The sequence below is a fragment of the Eptatretus burgeri genome, chromosome 16 (assembly GCF_056783735.1).
Source record: "Eptatretus burgeri isolate ZD-2024b chromosome 16, Ebu_testis_v1, whole genome shotgun sequence".
Lineage (NCBI taxonomy): Eukaryota > Metazoa > Chordata > Myxini > Myxiniformes > Myxinidae > Eptatretus > Eptatretus burgeri.
The window spans coordinates 23494187-23509247 of record NC_140976.1 but is presented as its reverse complement, the minus strand read 5'-3'; the positions used below and the strand labels follow the sequence as shown (position 1 = coordinate 23509247).

Genomic DNA, 15061 nt, shown 5'->3' with positions numbered 1-15061 from the left:
TCAAAATATATTTTGCAACCCCATCCCTCCTCTCCTCACTTGCACTTTCTCCTCTCCACACTTCCCTTTTTCTACCCTTATCTTTCCTTCTTTATAAAAAAAAAATGTAATTGCTTTTTCTTAATTTTCCTCTTTGCTTCCCTCATCCTTCCCTTTTATGCTGAATGTCCAGACCACCAGCATCAGTTACCTGACACAGGAAATAACTGAAAGGAAGATGTGCCTCTTTGCATTAATAAAATAATAAATGGCAAAAGGCCAAAGCAATCAGTGAAATAAATGGGAGAGTGCCATTTGGTGGAAAATTTCTTTCCCTGCAAGCAGTCCCAAAGTAAGCTGCTGTTGAAATTCGACTCAGGTGACCACTAGTCAACAAGTACCATCAGGATAGTTAACATGTTGATTAAAACCTGTGACTTTACCAGCTCGATAATGAACCTTTCTTGTCACCATTTTATCATCAGCACGTCGTATTCCACTAAATGAAACAAAACAAGATAAATATGAGTTATTTTAGAGGCCATGAGGCACATCATGGCTGCACAATGGTTTTCAACCTATGGTTGTTTGTCCTATCCTTTTTAAATGCTGAGCGTCGAACAAAGAAGTGGCACATACCATTTTAGTCTTTGGTATGACTCGGCGCTGTGGCAGGCTGGTGTTCTAACCACCGACCTCCCAGACTCGGAGCAGACGCAGGCTGGTAAGATGTAATTGATGAAATCCCATTGCTTCATCAGTGATGCACATAAGAGCAAAGGGCAGAAAAATTAAAGGGAAGACTACTTGTTCTGAAGTCTTCTTTTATTTTATTTTATAAGAAGTGCTGGGTAAAGATAAGGGAAGAGTAGGACTTGCTTTCTGAAAAAACACAGTGTGTGTTTATTGATAATCAAATATGAGCTACGCTGTTGCTTTCCTCTGAATGGAAAACAGTTTCAAAGTTATTATTTTTATTCTTATTGTTTATTTTTATTTAACGTTGCATGGCCTGATATCACGCAGGCTCCATGACATTCTGATGGATCTGCAACAGCAGCAACTGGGCCGTGTGTCCGACTGGCTGAGCCTCACTGAGGAACGAACCCGCAAGCTGGACACTCATTCTCTAGGGCCTGACCTCGTTACCCTCAGGAAACAACTGGAGGAACACAAGGTGAGGTGTAATACAGGCCCTGTTGGAAAGTACAGTGTTCGTATGAGCATGGCAAAGCATCTGAAGCAAACTATTTTTCAAGGCTCATCTTTGTGAGGAGGTAAACAATGTATTTTATCAACTTGAAGTTGATGAGTCCACATGACTGTTTTATAAGCCCCGGTGAAGTTGATTCACTCCAGAATGTTCCAGAGTGGTAGAGCCAAGTATTACAGTGTAAGGACCTTCCCTCATTTTCCTCCTTTGTTCCGATTACCCCATTTACGGGAAAAATAAAGCTAGTGCACATGCACTGGTTTAAACACTTCATTATTTTGAATCAAATACTAACCAGATGCCAGAAGAAGTGGAGATTAAAAGTATACACAACAATAGATACCTAACTCCTCTTGGCACAATCCCAAACATACAAATCCATTGGGACCAGACTCTGTGCAGAGCGTTGGTGCTGCCTAAGTCTCCTGGGCTGTTGGACACAATCCTGGACGGGTCGCCACTCGAACACAAGATACTCGAATGGCTCTCTTGGCACAAAACTGATGGAAAGCCTAAAAGACAGGCGACGGATATATAATGTACCACAGAACACAAGCCATAACCTTAACTATTGCCGCAAGTCTGGTTAATACTTAATGTTGAGGGTGTAAGCGTGGGACTAAATTGATACATTAAATGGCAAACAAGTAATTCATAATTAAATGGGACAGAAGAAGAAAATGAAAAGTAAGGCCTTTGGGTTGAGGAGCCCTCCTTTCTTGGAGGAGCCCTCCTGAGTCAGCAATGGGGATCTGGCATGCTGGTCCCCCTCCTATCGCAATCCCATGGCATCCTGGGATGGACAAGGTCACTGGCAGATTTGGTTGGTTTGGAGGCATGTGTACAGGCAGATGGTGAATGCTCAATGTAGGCAGATATGAAGCCATTTCACCAACTCAATTTCTTCTTCACCAAAAGTTGCAGTGCTCTTTATAATGCACTGTCCCAAAGCACTTTATGTAGCTGTGCCAAGGCCAAGTAGTCTGTGCCCTTTCCTCCAGCACAAACCATCCTTCAAAGATCATTCAGGCCCCTATGGCAATGGTGGGGCCACACTTATGTGCACCCACACTTGGTACAGAAGGGAGGGGCAGGTAAGGGAGGTTGAGCAGCATAAAATTGGAAGGGTTGAGTGTGAACAGGAGGATTTCTGTTTGCAAGACCACTTGTGGCGTTTTCTTACGTGGCTTTGCGTCTGCGCAATCGTAAGCTTATCCAAAGTGCATGCACTCTCACACACCTGCACACTAAGTATCCACTCCACCTTTTTTGCATTCACACTAACCCTCCATAAGCCCACCTTTCCCTTTCTGGGTTATTATTCAACCACCCCCCCCTCTTTCTTCTCCCTCCTTTTCGGTTGTTGTCCTCCTCCCCTCGCTCTCATACTTCGCTTTGCCCATTCTTCAACGACGTCCCTCCGTTGTGTCCCTCTAGCCCTGTAGTCGGTGTGCCACCCTCCCCCTTCATACTCTGTTCTTTCTGTTCTGTCATGTTTTCTATCTCTTCCACGAGCCTCGCCTTTGTATCTCAAAAAATAAAACACACACATCCTGGGACACCACCATGGAAGCTGCAGGATTACAGTTTGTTTACTGCTGTGAGAAATGAGGGGTGACTGATGTTTTAAGCATCAGCCCTTCATCATAGAAAAAAAAGCAGGTCCTTTTATGATTTTTAATTTTTATTTTCCCCTCTGTCGAAGCGGCTAACACGAAGAACATCAGCTGAACCTTGTTTCCCACTGTTATAAACAGACCATTATCAACTTTGAGTTGATAAGATCCATTGTTTATCTTGCCATCTGACACAGACAGACACGAGCATTCCATTGATTTTTGGCTAAGTAATATATTTTACATCAATCTGGTGTCTGATTTTGAAAAAATATTATTTTGAGTATTTATACATATTTTATAATCTTTTCATTCACCTTGTTGATGAAACTTTCAACTTCTTGATAATGATTTTGCAATCATTTTCAATGGTGTTTGCCTTCAGTCTACCGTGTAAATCGGGCTTTTACATCTCGAGTGTTAACTCGGTGAGAAACCACCATGGCACATTTCAGAGCTATTGAAGTTTTGCGCTGCTATGATTTTGTTTTTTTCATTGAAATCGCCATAAACAAGGCATAAAGCCACTCCAGGTAAGGGGTTAAATATTTCCCTTCTATTTCCACGAAAAATGCAAAATTGTTTATTTTGATTACCATCCATCTCACTCTCGGTTACTGATAGCCAGAAAATCTGCCACAAGGCTGTGTCATTAGCGCAGCCCACGTACGGCAGGAGATGGATGGGGGTGGGGGGTGTGTGTGGGGTGTGTGTGTGTGCGTGCGTGCGTGCGTGCGTGCGTGCCAAAATGTATGGAGTGTTTCAAAGTGCTCCCACCCAATCTCCAAACATGAGTCCCGTACATTTGCCAACCAAACCATCGCCTCCAACCCGGAGGCTTCAGCCTGGCCACTCATGTCCAAAGACAGAGATTTAAGGTCATCCTTGGTTTAACATCAAACAGAGCCGCCTATCTGGATTTCGGGCTTATTTACCCTCATCAGGATGGCACACCATATAAACATCTAACCAATGATGACCCCAGTCTTCATTTAAAAGCCATTAGCACCCTCTGGCTGTAATGGAGAGCATCAGCTGCAGATAATTTCTCAAATGGTGCATGTACGAGACTCGCATCCATTTGGAGATCGGGTGGGAGCACTTCGTCATGCTCAACACATTTTGGCCTACATCTCCACACGATGGCACTTCTGGTTTGGTGGTGTGTATTGGCAGGAACAATCATCTGGGTGGCAGACAGGCTTTTGTTCTTTGCAGATTATGCAGTTTTACCGTGTGAGAAATAATCTGCTCTTGATGCTCTCCATTACACCAGAGGGTGCTAATAGCATGTACAGTGCCGATAGAAAGTATACACCCCCTTTCAAATTTTTCACTTTCCTTGCCTTATAGCCTGGAATTAAATTACATTAAATCAGACTTTTTCCACCTTTATTTACACATCATAACCCACAACTTCCAAGTGAAAAACAAATTCTACAAATTTCATAAAAATAACTAAAAAGAAGTCTGAAGACGACGATGGTTCACGAGCGGTATTTGACGATGTAGATTGTTTCAGAAGTCAAGGATGAGAAAATGTGATAATTTTTGACCAAGTTATAAAAATGATCAACATGATGTGGTACGAGTGACAGGTTATTAGCTGCAAAATGTCGAAAACCCGGTTTCGTTCAACAACTTTCAAAATTTGACCTTTGCATAACCTTTAAAGGTCACAAAACAATGTTGTGGACATTAAAATAAGGAAACAGGATATGTGCTATAGCTTATTGGAGTTAGTTCGTCAAAGAAGTTCAAAAACCCAGTTCGATTCCCACAACTTGGAAAATTTGACCTTTGTGGCCTTTAAAGGTCAAAGGTCAAGGATTATGACCTTTTGTGCAAAACTTCCTCTGGAACATTCCAGGAACAATATAACGTCATATAGGCTATATGGCATTTCACACTCCTTTTTTCGGATTTTTCGGATAATTTCGGATTATCCATACTTTGATGAAATCAGCGTAAAACCAAACTTGAAGGGGGCGCCACGGGCAAGGTGTTCGAGATGGAGCAAAATGGTTTCAAGACTTGAGGTGGGGAATGACCTCAAGATTATGCATAAAAAATATTGTCATCCGAGCTCTCAAAGTTTGGGAGATCGTATGATTTTTATGTCAAAATTCGCAATTTTCTAAGTTTTTGACCTTGTGGCCTTGACCTTTGGAAGAAAATTAAAAATCGGACAATGACTTTTAGATAATTCATTTTGCTTTTCAAATACCGAAGAACCCATTCTATTCAGTCAATTCCCTTGGAGAAGATAGATTTTTAATCCGACGACCCCCAAAATATGGGTATTTTTGGGCGTGGCTCCGCCCACAATGGGCGTAGCACACCCTCATTCAGGAAAACACAACTCGACATTGATATCGAACACATAACCAAGTTTCATCAAGATCGGATCAAAGTCCACGGAGTTATGCTCTGGACAGACAGACACACAGACAAGCCGGTAGGCGGACAAGGGTAGTAGACTACCCAATAGAACCTGACGTGATGGGCCCATTTGATGGGGAATGACCTGAGGATTAAGCACAAGAAAATTCATGATTCCAGCTTCAAGGGTTAATGCTGCAAATTGTTTTTTTTGTTAAAATACCCCCACATTTAGAGGTTTTTCGGCCGTTGTTAGTCAACGGAAGGGTCCATAGCAATGGTTCTTTCTCACACATGACTAGGACATACCATGAACCTACCATACCAGTTTCATGTATATCTGACTCATGGTCTCTGAGATATCACGAACTTCGTTTTTTTTTATTGTTTTCGACCAGGGTTCTTTTGACTGTTCTTTGGCTGAAGAATAGGGGTGGGATAAGGGTGAGAGAGGGGTGGGATAGGGGTGAGAGAGGCAGAGAGGTGAAAGAGGGGAGGTGAGAAATCGAGGGGGGGAGAGAGTGAGGAGAGGGGAGAGGAGGGAGGAGAAGAAGGGGAGGGAGACAGTGGGCTGGAGATATCATTCAAAGTCTATCTTCTCCGACAGTTTTCATAGGATCCGGCTGGAAGTTTTTGACAATATGGCTGAATGTACTGCCCACAGTCGCTCATGGCCCGATTTTTGATTTTCGAAAAAAAAATATTTTATGACTTTTCAAAAATTTCAAAGTCCCGTTGCTAGGCAACGGTGGTCTCCATAGCAACGGTTCTCATTTGCACACAACTAGGTCATGGTATGAACCTACCAACCAAGTTTCATCAAAATCGCCATTCTATTAACGGAGCACTGGACCGAACAGACACATACAGGCAAGCACAGACAGACAGACAAACATATTGACGGAAATACTGATAATAAGGCTAGAAAAAAAAAAATCTCAAAAAATTTTTTTTTTGAGATTTTTTTTTCGACTACATCGACTACCCAACAGACAGACACACAAACATAATGAACAAGCCTGTAGGCGACATGGCTGCTCGCTCTGGATGGAAAGCTGGCCGACGCGACTAGTCGATATTCATGTACATTCTATGAATCAATTTAGCACAATAAATGATGATCACAGCCCTCTTGGATTGCGCCCAGAAACCCGCCTTGTGAAATTTCAGGTAGCCCTGGTAACAAATGGCAGCCCTGATAATTCCATTTTTCTATTCGCTAAAGATTTTATTTTTTTATATGATGATGAAAGACATTTTCCTTGGGCACAAAAAAACAGGTCCCTCGGAGGTCCAGTTTCGGAGGTATTGATTTTTTTGTACAGTCCACAATAAGTGTACGATGTACGAAAAAGTATTTTAGCTGTTGCTAAGCAACGGAGATGTGCATAGCAACCATTCATTTTTGTGTACATGCTAGCCACATTGTACACATTTCACCCAAGCTTCATCAAAATCAGACTCTTTCTCTTGGAGATATTCGCAATTAACCGTTTCTGAAATGTTCGACATGTACTCGCCCAAAACCTATCTTCTCCTTCAAATATTTTTTGTTAGGGCTGCAAATTGGCATGAAGGGAGCAAGATAGATTGCGCACAGAACTCTAAGCTTCGATTTTTCGATTTATTTATTTTTGATTTTTTTTTCGATTTTTTGACCACTTTAAAGGCCCGTTGCTATGCCGTTGTTAGTGCCCGGGGTCCCATATTCGAAAGCACACGATTCCCAGAAATATTGGCCCTAACTACCAAATTTCATTGGAATCGGTTGAGTGGTTTAGCCCCTCGGCTTGATGAAAGTTTCGTGGACAGACAGACAGATGGAAATGTCCAGAATAAAGGTGCTCTAAGAGCAGCCAATATAGTGATCACTCTGGCTGGTGCTCCTGAACCAATACAAAATTAGAATATCTTGGTTGGATAAGTGTCCACCCCCCTTATAATAGCAATTGTAAATTAGCTCAGGTGTAACCAATCACTTTCAAAATCACACACCAAGTTAAATGGCCTCCACCTGTGTTAAATTGTCGTCATTCTGATTATTTCAGAATAAAATCAGCTGTTCCTGTAGGTTTTCTCTGCTGGGTGGTGCATTTCCAAGCAGACTCAACCATGAGCACAAAGGAGCTTTCAAAAGACCTCTGGAATAAAGTGGAAAAGCACAGATTAGGAGATGGGTATAAAAATATTTCAAGGGCCTTGAATATTCCTTGGAGCATTGTCAAGACAATTATAAGAAGTAGAAGGCGTATGGTACCACCAAGACCCTGCCTAGATCAGGCCATCCCTCCAAACTGGATGAGCAAGCAAGGAGGAGATTGATCAGAGAGGTCACCAAGAGGCCAATGGCAACTTTGAAAGAGGTCCAGGCCTTTGTGGCAAAGACTGGTCACCGTGTGCATGTGACAACATCCCAAGCACTCCACAAGTCTGGTTGTACGGTCGGATGGCAAGATGGAAGCCATTACTCAAAAAAGTCCACCTTGATTCCTGTTTCAGGTCTGCAAAAAACCAATCCAGAGATTCTGAAACCACATGGCAAAAAGTTTTATTGTCTGACGAAACCAGGATGGAACTTTTTGGCCTCAATGCAAAATGTCACATTTGATGCAAACCCAGCACAGCATATCATCCAATGAACACCATCCCTACTTTGAAGCATGGTGGTGGCAGCATCTTGTTTTGGGGATGTTTCTCATCAGCAGGGACTGTGGCACTTGTTCGGATAGAATGTCAGGTTTGGCACTTGTCCATCAAGTATTAACTCAGGGGGGTGGACACTTATCCAACGAGGATATTCTAGTTTTGTATTTTTATTTCATTTTCTGAAATTTGTAGAATTTGTTTTTCACTTGGAAGTTGTGGGTTACGATGTGTAAGTAAAGGTGGAAAAGTCTGGATTAATGCAACTTAATTCCAGGCTCTAAGTCAACAAAAGGTGAAAATTTTGAAAGGGGGTGTTGACTTTCCAAAGGTACTGTATATACATTTGGGGTGAGAGAGACAGGGGTGAAATAAGGGTGAGAGAGGGGTGGGATAGGGGTGAGAGAGGCAGAGAGGTGAAAGAGGGGGAGGTGAGAAATCGAGGGGGGAGAGAGTGAGGAGAGGGGAGAGGAGGGAGGAGAAGAAGGGGAGGGGGAGAAAGGGAAGGGGAGAGTGCAGATGGGAAGAGGGGGAGAGGAGGGGGGGAGTGATACCGGCAGATGTGATGCCAAGTTTAACGTTCATCTGAGAGACAGCACACACACATTGATGAATCAACCTACTTGTGAAACACCTGGATGATAGTTTTTGGGTAGGTTGGGATTAAAACCCAGGCTAGACAGCTTTGAACGAGTGTGCGTTCCTCTCGGCCATCCTGCCGTGGTTCATCAGCTCGAGGCCTTTCAACCTTCTGGAAGAAGCTAAAGAGTCTTCCTCACTGCGTTCTTCTTTGTAGCCACTGAAACATTTTCCAATTCTTTCTATAACTCGCTGTTCACTTGACTTGTTGCTTTACTCATTCTAATCCTCCTGTTATGTTAATCCTTCTTTAAATTCGATTTTGCTTTTGGAACTCCGGAGATATCCCCATGGAGAACTCAGCCGCGGTCGCCAATGCCACTGCTCTCATCGTGCTGAATTTGTCACTCTGCTTAATTATTTTTGTTGCACTCAATGAAGTTACACTTTGGGCACATTCCTTAATCTTTTCTTCACTCAATGTAATTTTCTGAATAGTAGAAAATGTTAAGTTTAATTCTTTGGCAATTTCACATTTTCTTGTGTAAATCTGGAGAACAAGGGAGCATGGCTTTGTTTAAATTAAATACATTAATTTATAAAAATTGCTAATTTCTTTAAATTTTCAGATTTCACTGCAGATCTCACCACTTATTTCGTCCACGTGGTCCGATCCTCAAATCCGAAGACAGATTTTGATTATATACTTTATTTAATTAGTCCGTGAGAGACCATCATGGAAAATCATCATAAAATGCACAAGATCACTCCAAGCTCCTAATTTGAAAACGATTGCACTTAGAAAAGCAATGTATTCAGCAATTTGTAGGTATGGAGCTAAGGCATTCAAGGATATGAGTGAGGAAAGTAAAAATTTATATTTTGAGTGCTTTATCGTACGGAAACCATTGCGGCTTGTTCCAAGTCGAGGCATATTTGAGCAGGCTGAAACAAAATGGCAGCTTAAGACCCTGGTGAGGTGACAGTGGGCTGACCAAGATGGTGCGCAATCATCTTGGTGAGGCTTTTTAATTTTATGATGATGAGCACCCCGTTAATTATCTTCAAAAGGGTTGTTTAAATTTACTCAAATACCCAGTTTTCATTAATGCACCCCCTTGGAGTCCCTTAGTATGCATGCAAGGTTTTGGGCCATGAGGTTTTATGGTTTTGGAGTTATGGAGGAGACACACAGACACACACGCTAACACACACACGCTAACACACACACGCTAACACACACACGCTAACACACACACGCTAACACACACACGCTAACACACACACGCTAACACACACACGCTAACACACACACGCTAACACACACACACACACACACACACACACACACTGACACACACACACACTGACACACACCCTGACATACACACACACTGACATACACACACTGACACACACACACACGACACACACACTCACACACACCCACACACACACTAACACACACTCACCCACACACACACTAACACACACTCACCCACACACACACCCACACACACTCCCACACACACACTAACACACACACACACACACTAACACACACACTAACACACACACACACACACACACACACACTAACACTAACACACACTAACACACACACACACTAACACACACACACTAACACACACACACACACACACACTAACACACACACACACACACACACACTTATTATTATAGATTTGGGCCTCAGTGTGTCTGTCCAGGGCATAACGTTTTTACCATTTGAGCTTTTGTCTTTAAATTTCCAACAAACCTTTATGATGAGACTATGGAGAACACTGATGAATAAAATTTACATATCAAAAATTGTTTTAAGCTGTTTTCTTCATCAAGTTTAGTTGGAGTGTAAAGTGAACATGGATGGGCTTTGCATTTTGAGATGCTTTATAGTTTCCTTCTCCATTGCTTTCTTCTTGAGCATTTATACCTTTTATTGAGATATTTTGCAAATTTTGATTGCTTTTTGTGTTAAATATGGTTAAAAATAATAATAATAATAACTTTTTAGTGCAATATTCTGACAATTTTTCATGATGTTGATTTTTCTCTCAAATTTATAGGAGCTGCAGGCTGACCTCGAACAGGAACAATCTATTGTACATTCATTGTCACACATGGTGGTTGTTGTGGATGAAACAACGGGTGAGAATGCTACGGTTGCTCTGGAAGCCCAACTACAGGTATTTACATTACAAATTGATCTTTATCTTCTTTTGCGTAAATGTTTTTTTTTTTTGAAGTAAGTAGACAATGGCTGTAGAAATACAAGTAAATAATTGTCACATGGTGCATTGGTTGAAAGTGCTGGTTCGTTGGACCGATGTAATCTCACAATGTTGCGGGAGGAGTATCTCCCACAATATATCTGTAATTTTTTTAAATATTGCTTTGTTGAAAAAATAAACACACAACCCAATACATAATCCCACATTGCATTGCTGTATTGTGGTAGACTTCCACAATGCACTTCTTTGAAGTAACACTGGATTGCATTGCAACCATCATTGTTCCGGCACCACATTGCACTGACATTTGATGGGCTGTTTGTTATGTTCATTTGTCTTTATGTAATCACCAAAAAAATCAACATTTGTGGTTCTGATAGGCATAAACACGTGCACTAAAAGGATACTTTGACTTTAAGTGCTCTGATATTTGTAGAGTTAGACATAACACACCATTGTAAAAGCCTTTGGGACCCTGTCTGTCTTATTTATTTATTTGTTTTGATCTTGCAGTCTTTAGGAGAACGTTGGGCAAACGTTTGCCGCTGGACAGAGGAACGCTGGAGGCTTTTGCAGGATGCCCTGGTAAAATTGCAGCAATTTACGGAGGAGCAGGTTTGTGGATGATTGAATGTTCAAATCCCCATTTTATTTGACTTATTTTTTGTTCGACATAATATTACCTGTGCATGTTTGGTTTCTTGAAATGATTATTCCACAGTTATGTCAGAGATGGATATTTATGAGGTTTCATTCACAAACGGGGTAATTATTCAAGTCACAAAGTTGTTTCTAATTGGCTGTATTACAGAAAGCTGGTGTCACTACACTTGGCTGACTGGGTTGTCGAGATAGGTTAACTGCGTCCTTCCAATTAATAATATGAATTCCCTAACAAGGAACTGCGACACAGGTGGAGGCCATTAGGGCCATAAAAGCCTGCACTATTATTACCAACCTGTGGTTATTTAACCGTGCTCTCTCCTCTTTAAATCCTGAGTGTCAATCAAGGATGCAGCACATACCATTTTTAAAGTCTCTTGTGTGAATTAAGTGCAGCTTATCATTGACTCTGCTGGCTTTCCCATTGGAGGAAAAGTCTTAGCCAACTCAGATAACTCAATTATCTCAATGTTGTGGACACAGTGTAAAACACACTTCCATTTTTAGACGAACAGCGATGATGTGAAAAATTCCAATTTGAAGTAATGGCTGTAGTGTGTTTCTTATCTACAAAAATAAGTGATGCAATAAACATTATCATTTCATGGTATCTGATTATTTACTTGATAGGAGCACAAATTATGACCTCAAACTTTTCTACATGTACAACTTGAACAGTGCCGACAATTATTTACCATGCTCGGTACATAAAAGGTGCATTAATTTTAATATCATTGCCCCAACTGAATAGCCAGTCGACTTTGAAGCCAAAAGCACATGCCAAGATAAACTCATGCTACACGTCTTGAAAACCATATTTTTTACCATGGGTAACTCAATCGATTATGACTTTTACAACCTTATATTTAGTGCAGAAGCCACTCATTTGCAGCGTCCATTATGAAACTACAAATACGACTTCGATGGATAAGTTTTGACCATTTCAGAAAGGAAAAGTGCATGTCATGTCATGTCGTGTCTCGTCCGCATGTAGATCTACATTAACATTGATTGTTCATTCTGAGATATACTGTAATCTGTATACCCCGGCAAAGCCTGGATGGGTTTGAGGGTTGCGGAGTAGCTGCTGAAACCCGAATCATATCCAGATTTCTCCTGATGACTCCATCTTTGCTCTTTACTTCTTTGGGTTCCTTCTTGGCCTTCAATTTGATTAAATGGTCTGTTTTATTTGTGAACAAGCAGGAATAACCACATTTGAGAGTAGTCGCAGTTCAGAACATATTCAGACCCCGAGCAATATTCACCTTATTCTATCACCATTGTTATCTTTCCACTCTTCCCATTCCATTTTACCTTATCCTTCAGTCACCTTATACTAAAATTCGGTTTCACTTAGTACTATTGCTTAACTCACTTGCTTCATTGTTTCATTCATCTTTTGCCTTTTCTTTTCTTTGGTATGAAACAACATTTAAACAATCTATGCTGTTACTGCTTCGGGGAGATGGGGCTCATTCGCCTTGGTAGGTACCTCATCTAGGAGAAGGAAACTTTGAATCCAAATCCGTTGCAGCCTTGTGGTTCAGCTTTTTTAAACCAAAGGTGAAGGGTTTAACGGGGTATAGGCAGCATTCTTTTTTTAATGGAGGTGGCCTTTGCATCCATCAACCCATGGACCACCATGAGGCAAGGTATACTACCCCATTTTAGCCTCCCGTTCATGGTTGCCTGGGCTATGGGAGTAGGTGGTGGATGGCCATGTATGCTGCTGGCACATATTGCCGGTAATGGCTGTTTGACATTGATGCTAAACAGAGGATTTTCTTATGGAAAACAATAGCTAGGATCATCTGTCTAGTATAGACACTGCCTGGAATAAGGCAATGGCAAACCACTTTTTCATACAGCCTGGAGGGAAGAATCGGAAAGAATAGAGTGAGGGAGTTTATTCCAAAGGCGGGAAAAAAGAGGAATGAAAGAGTGAAGGTGAGCAGTGATTCGTGATTTTGGTAGTTTTACCAGAAGGGGGTTGTTGGCGGACCTTGAGCGCCCTGTGGAAATGGGGTGGAGACAAATCGCAGAGAGAGCAGGGGGGGGGACAAGGCTGGAGAGGAGATGGTAGAAGACAGAAAGACCACCGACCAACCTGCGGTGATTGAGTGAGAGGCCCAAAGACTCAGCTTCATTGCGGGAGATGCCGATGATCCTAAATGCCCTGGTTTCGACAGCGTGAAGCCGAGAAAGGTGGGACGTAGGAGCACCAGCCCAGAGGGGAGAGTAGTACTCCATCAGGCTACGGACAAAAGCTTTGTAAGAACTGTAAGAACTCTGAAGCATTATTTGGACAATATTGCACTGCAGGAAGTAGTATATTGCTATCATAATGGTGAGAAAAAGACAACTAACAAAGGAAGACAGACAGACCATCATAACCCTTAAAAGTGAAGGTCTTTCCTTTAGAGAAATTGCAAAGAAGCCAAGGAGTCAGTGAGTGCAATTTCCTACACCATCAAAAGGCACTTGGTAACTGGAGGAAACTCTGACAGGAAGAGGTCTGGCAGACCCAAAGCCACAACACAATCAGAAGACAAGTTTCAGAGAGTCAACAGCTTGTGTGATAGGTGGCTCACAGGACAGCAGCTTCAAGCACAGCTTAACACTGGTCGAAGTAAGGAAGTCTTAGTTTCAACTGCGAAGAGAAGACTTCGAGCTGCAGGTTTGACAGGTCGAGTGGCAGTAAGAAAGCCATTGCTAAGATGGCAAAATAAGAAAGAGGTTTGCCTGGGCCATGAAGCACCGCCAGTGGACTACTGAAAACTGGAAGGTCTTATGGACCGATGAATCAAAATTTGAAATCTTCGGTTCATCACGCAGGGTTTTTAAAGGGTATGCCATCGAGTAGGCGAAAGGATGGTTCCTCAGTGTGTGACACCAACTGTCAAACATGGAGGAGGAAGTGTGATGATCTGTGGCTCTTTTGCTGGATCCAGAGTCGGCGACTTGCACAGAGTGATTGGCACCCTGAACCAAAAGGGCTACCACAGCATTTTGCAACACCATGCAATACCCTCTGGTCTATGCCTAGTTGGTCAGGGGTTCATCCTACAGCAAGATAACGACCCAAAACATACCTTGAGGCTATGTCAGAACTACCTGAGAAGAAAAGAACAAGATGGTAGGCTTCAAATCATGGAATGGCCAGCACAGTCTCCAGACTTAAACCCCATCGAGCTGGTTTGGGATGAACTGGACAGAAGCATGAAAGCAAAGCAACCTACAAGTGCAACACATTTGTTGGAACTTCTGCAACAGTGTTGGGAAGAAGTTTCCGAACAATATTTGATTTCCATTGTGGAAATAATGCCACGAGTATGTTCAGCTGTTATATCTGCAAAAGGTGGCTACTTTGATGAGTCAAAAATTTAGATTAAATTTTGTTAAACAAAATGATTCCACAATTTCTTTTTGTGGAATCTACAATTTATTTTTTCTCTGCTTTAATGTCAGAGTACATTGAAACATTAAACTGCTTAAATTTCAATAAAAACTGGAAAAATGGGGGTGTTCTAAAACTTTTGACCGTTAGAGTATATTAGGTTGGCATGGTCCAAAGAAATGGGGAAGTGTCCACTCCAAAGACAAAGTCCATTCCAAAGAAATGGAGTGGTGATTTGCAATCAGAAGATGGTAGGGTCAGTACTGGGATACAACCCAGTCAATGAAAGGTTAATATCAGTGAGGTTGAAAGGACATCCAGTGAACACCAACAT

General features: G+C 41.8%; 1 protein-coding gene across 6 annotated transcripts in view; it reads left to right on the top strand.

The window, feature by feature from the left end:
- LOC147010706 (dystrophin-like) overlaps positions 1–15061 on the top strand; it is a 1018488-nt gene that overhangs the window by 300899 nt on the left and 702528 nt on the right. For all 6 annotated transcript variants that reach the window (XM_085859617.1, XM_085859614.1, XM_085859615.1 and 3 more), the window contains 3 exons: positions 1006–1156; positions 10500–10619; positions 11178–11279. In XM_085859617.1, the coding sequence (XP_085715743.1) occupies positions 1006–1156; positions 10500–10619; positions 11178–11279 (373 nt within the window). The remainder of the gene's footprint in view (positions 1–1005; positions 1157–10499; positions 10620–11177; positions 11280–15061) is intronic.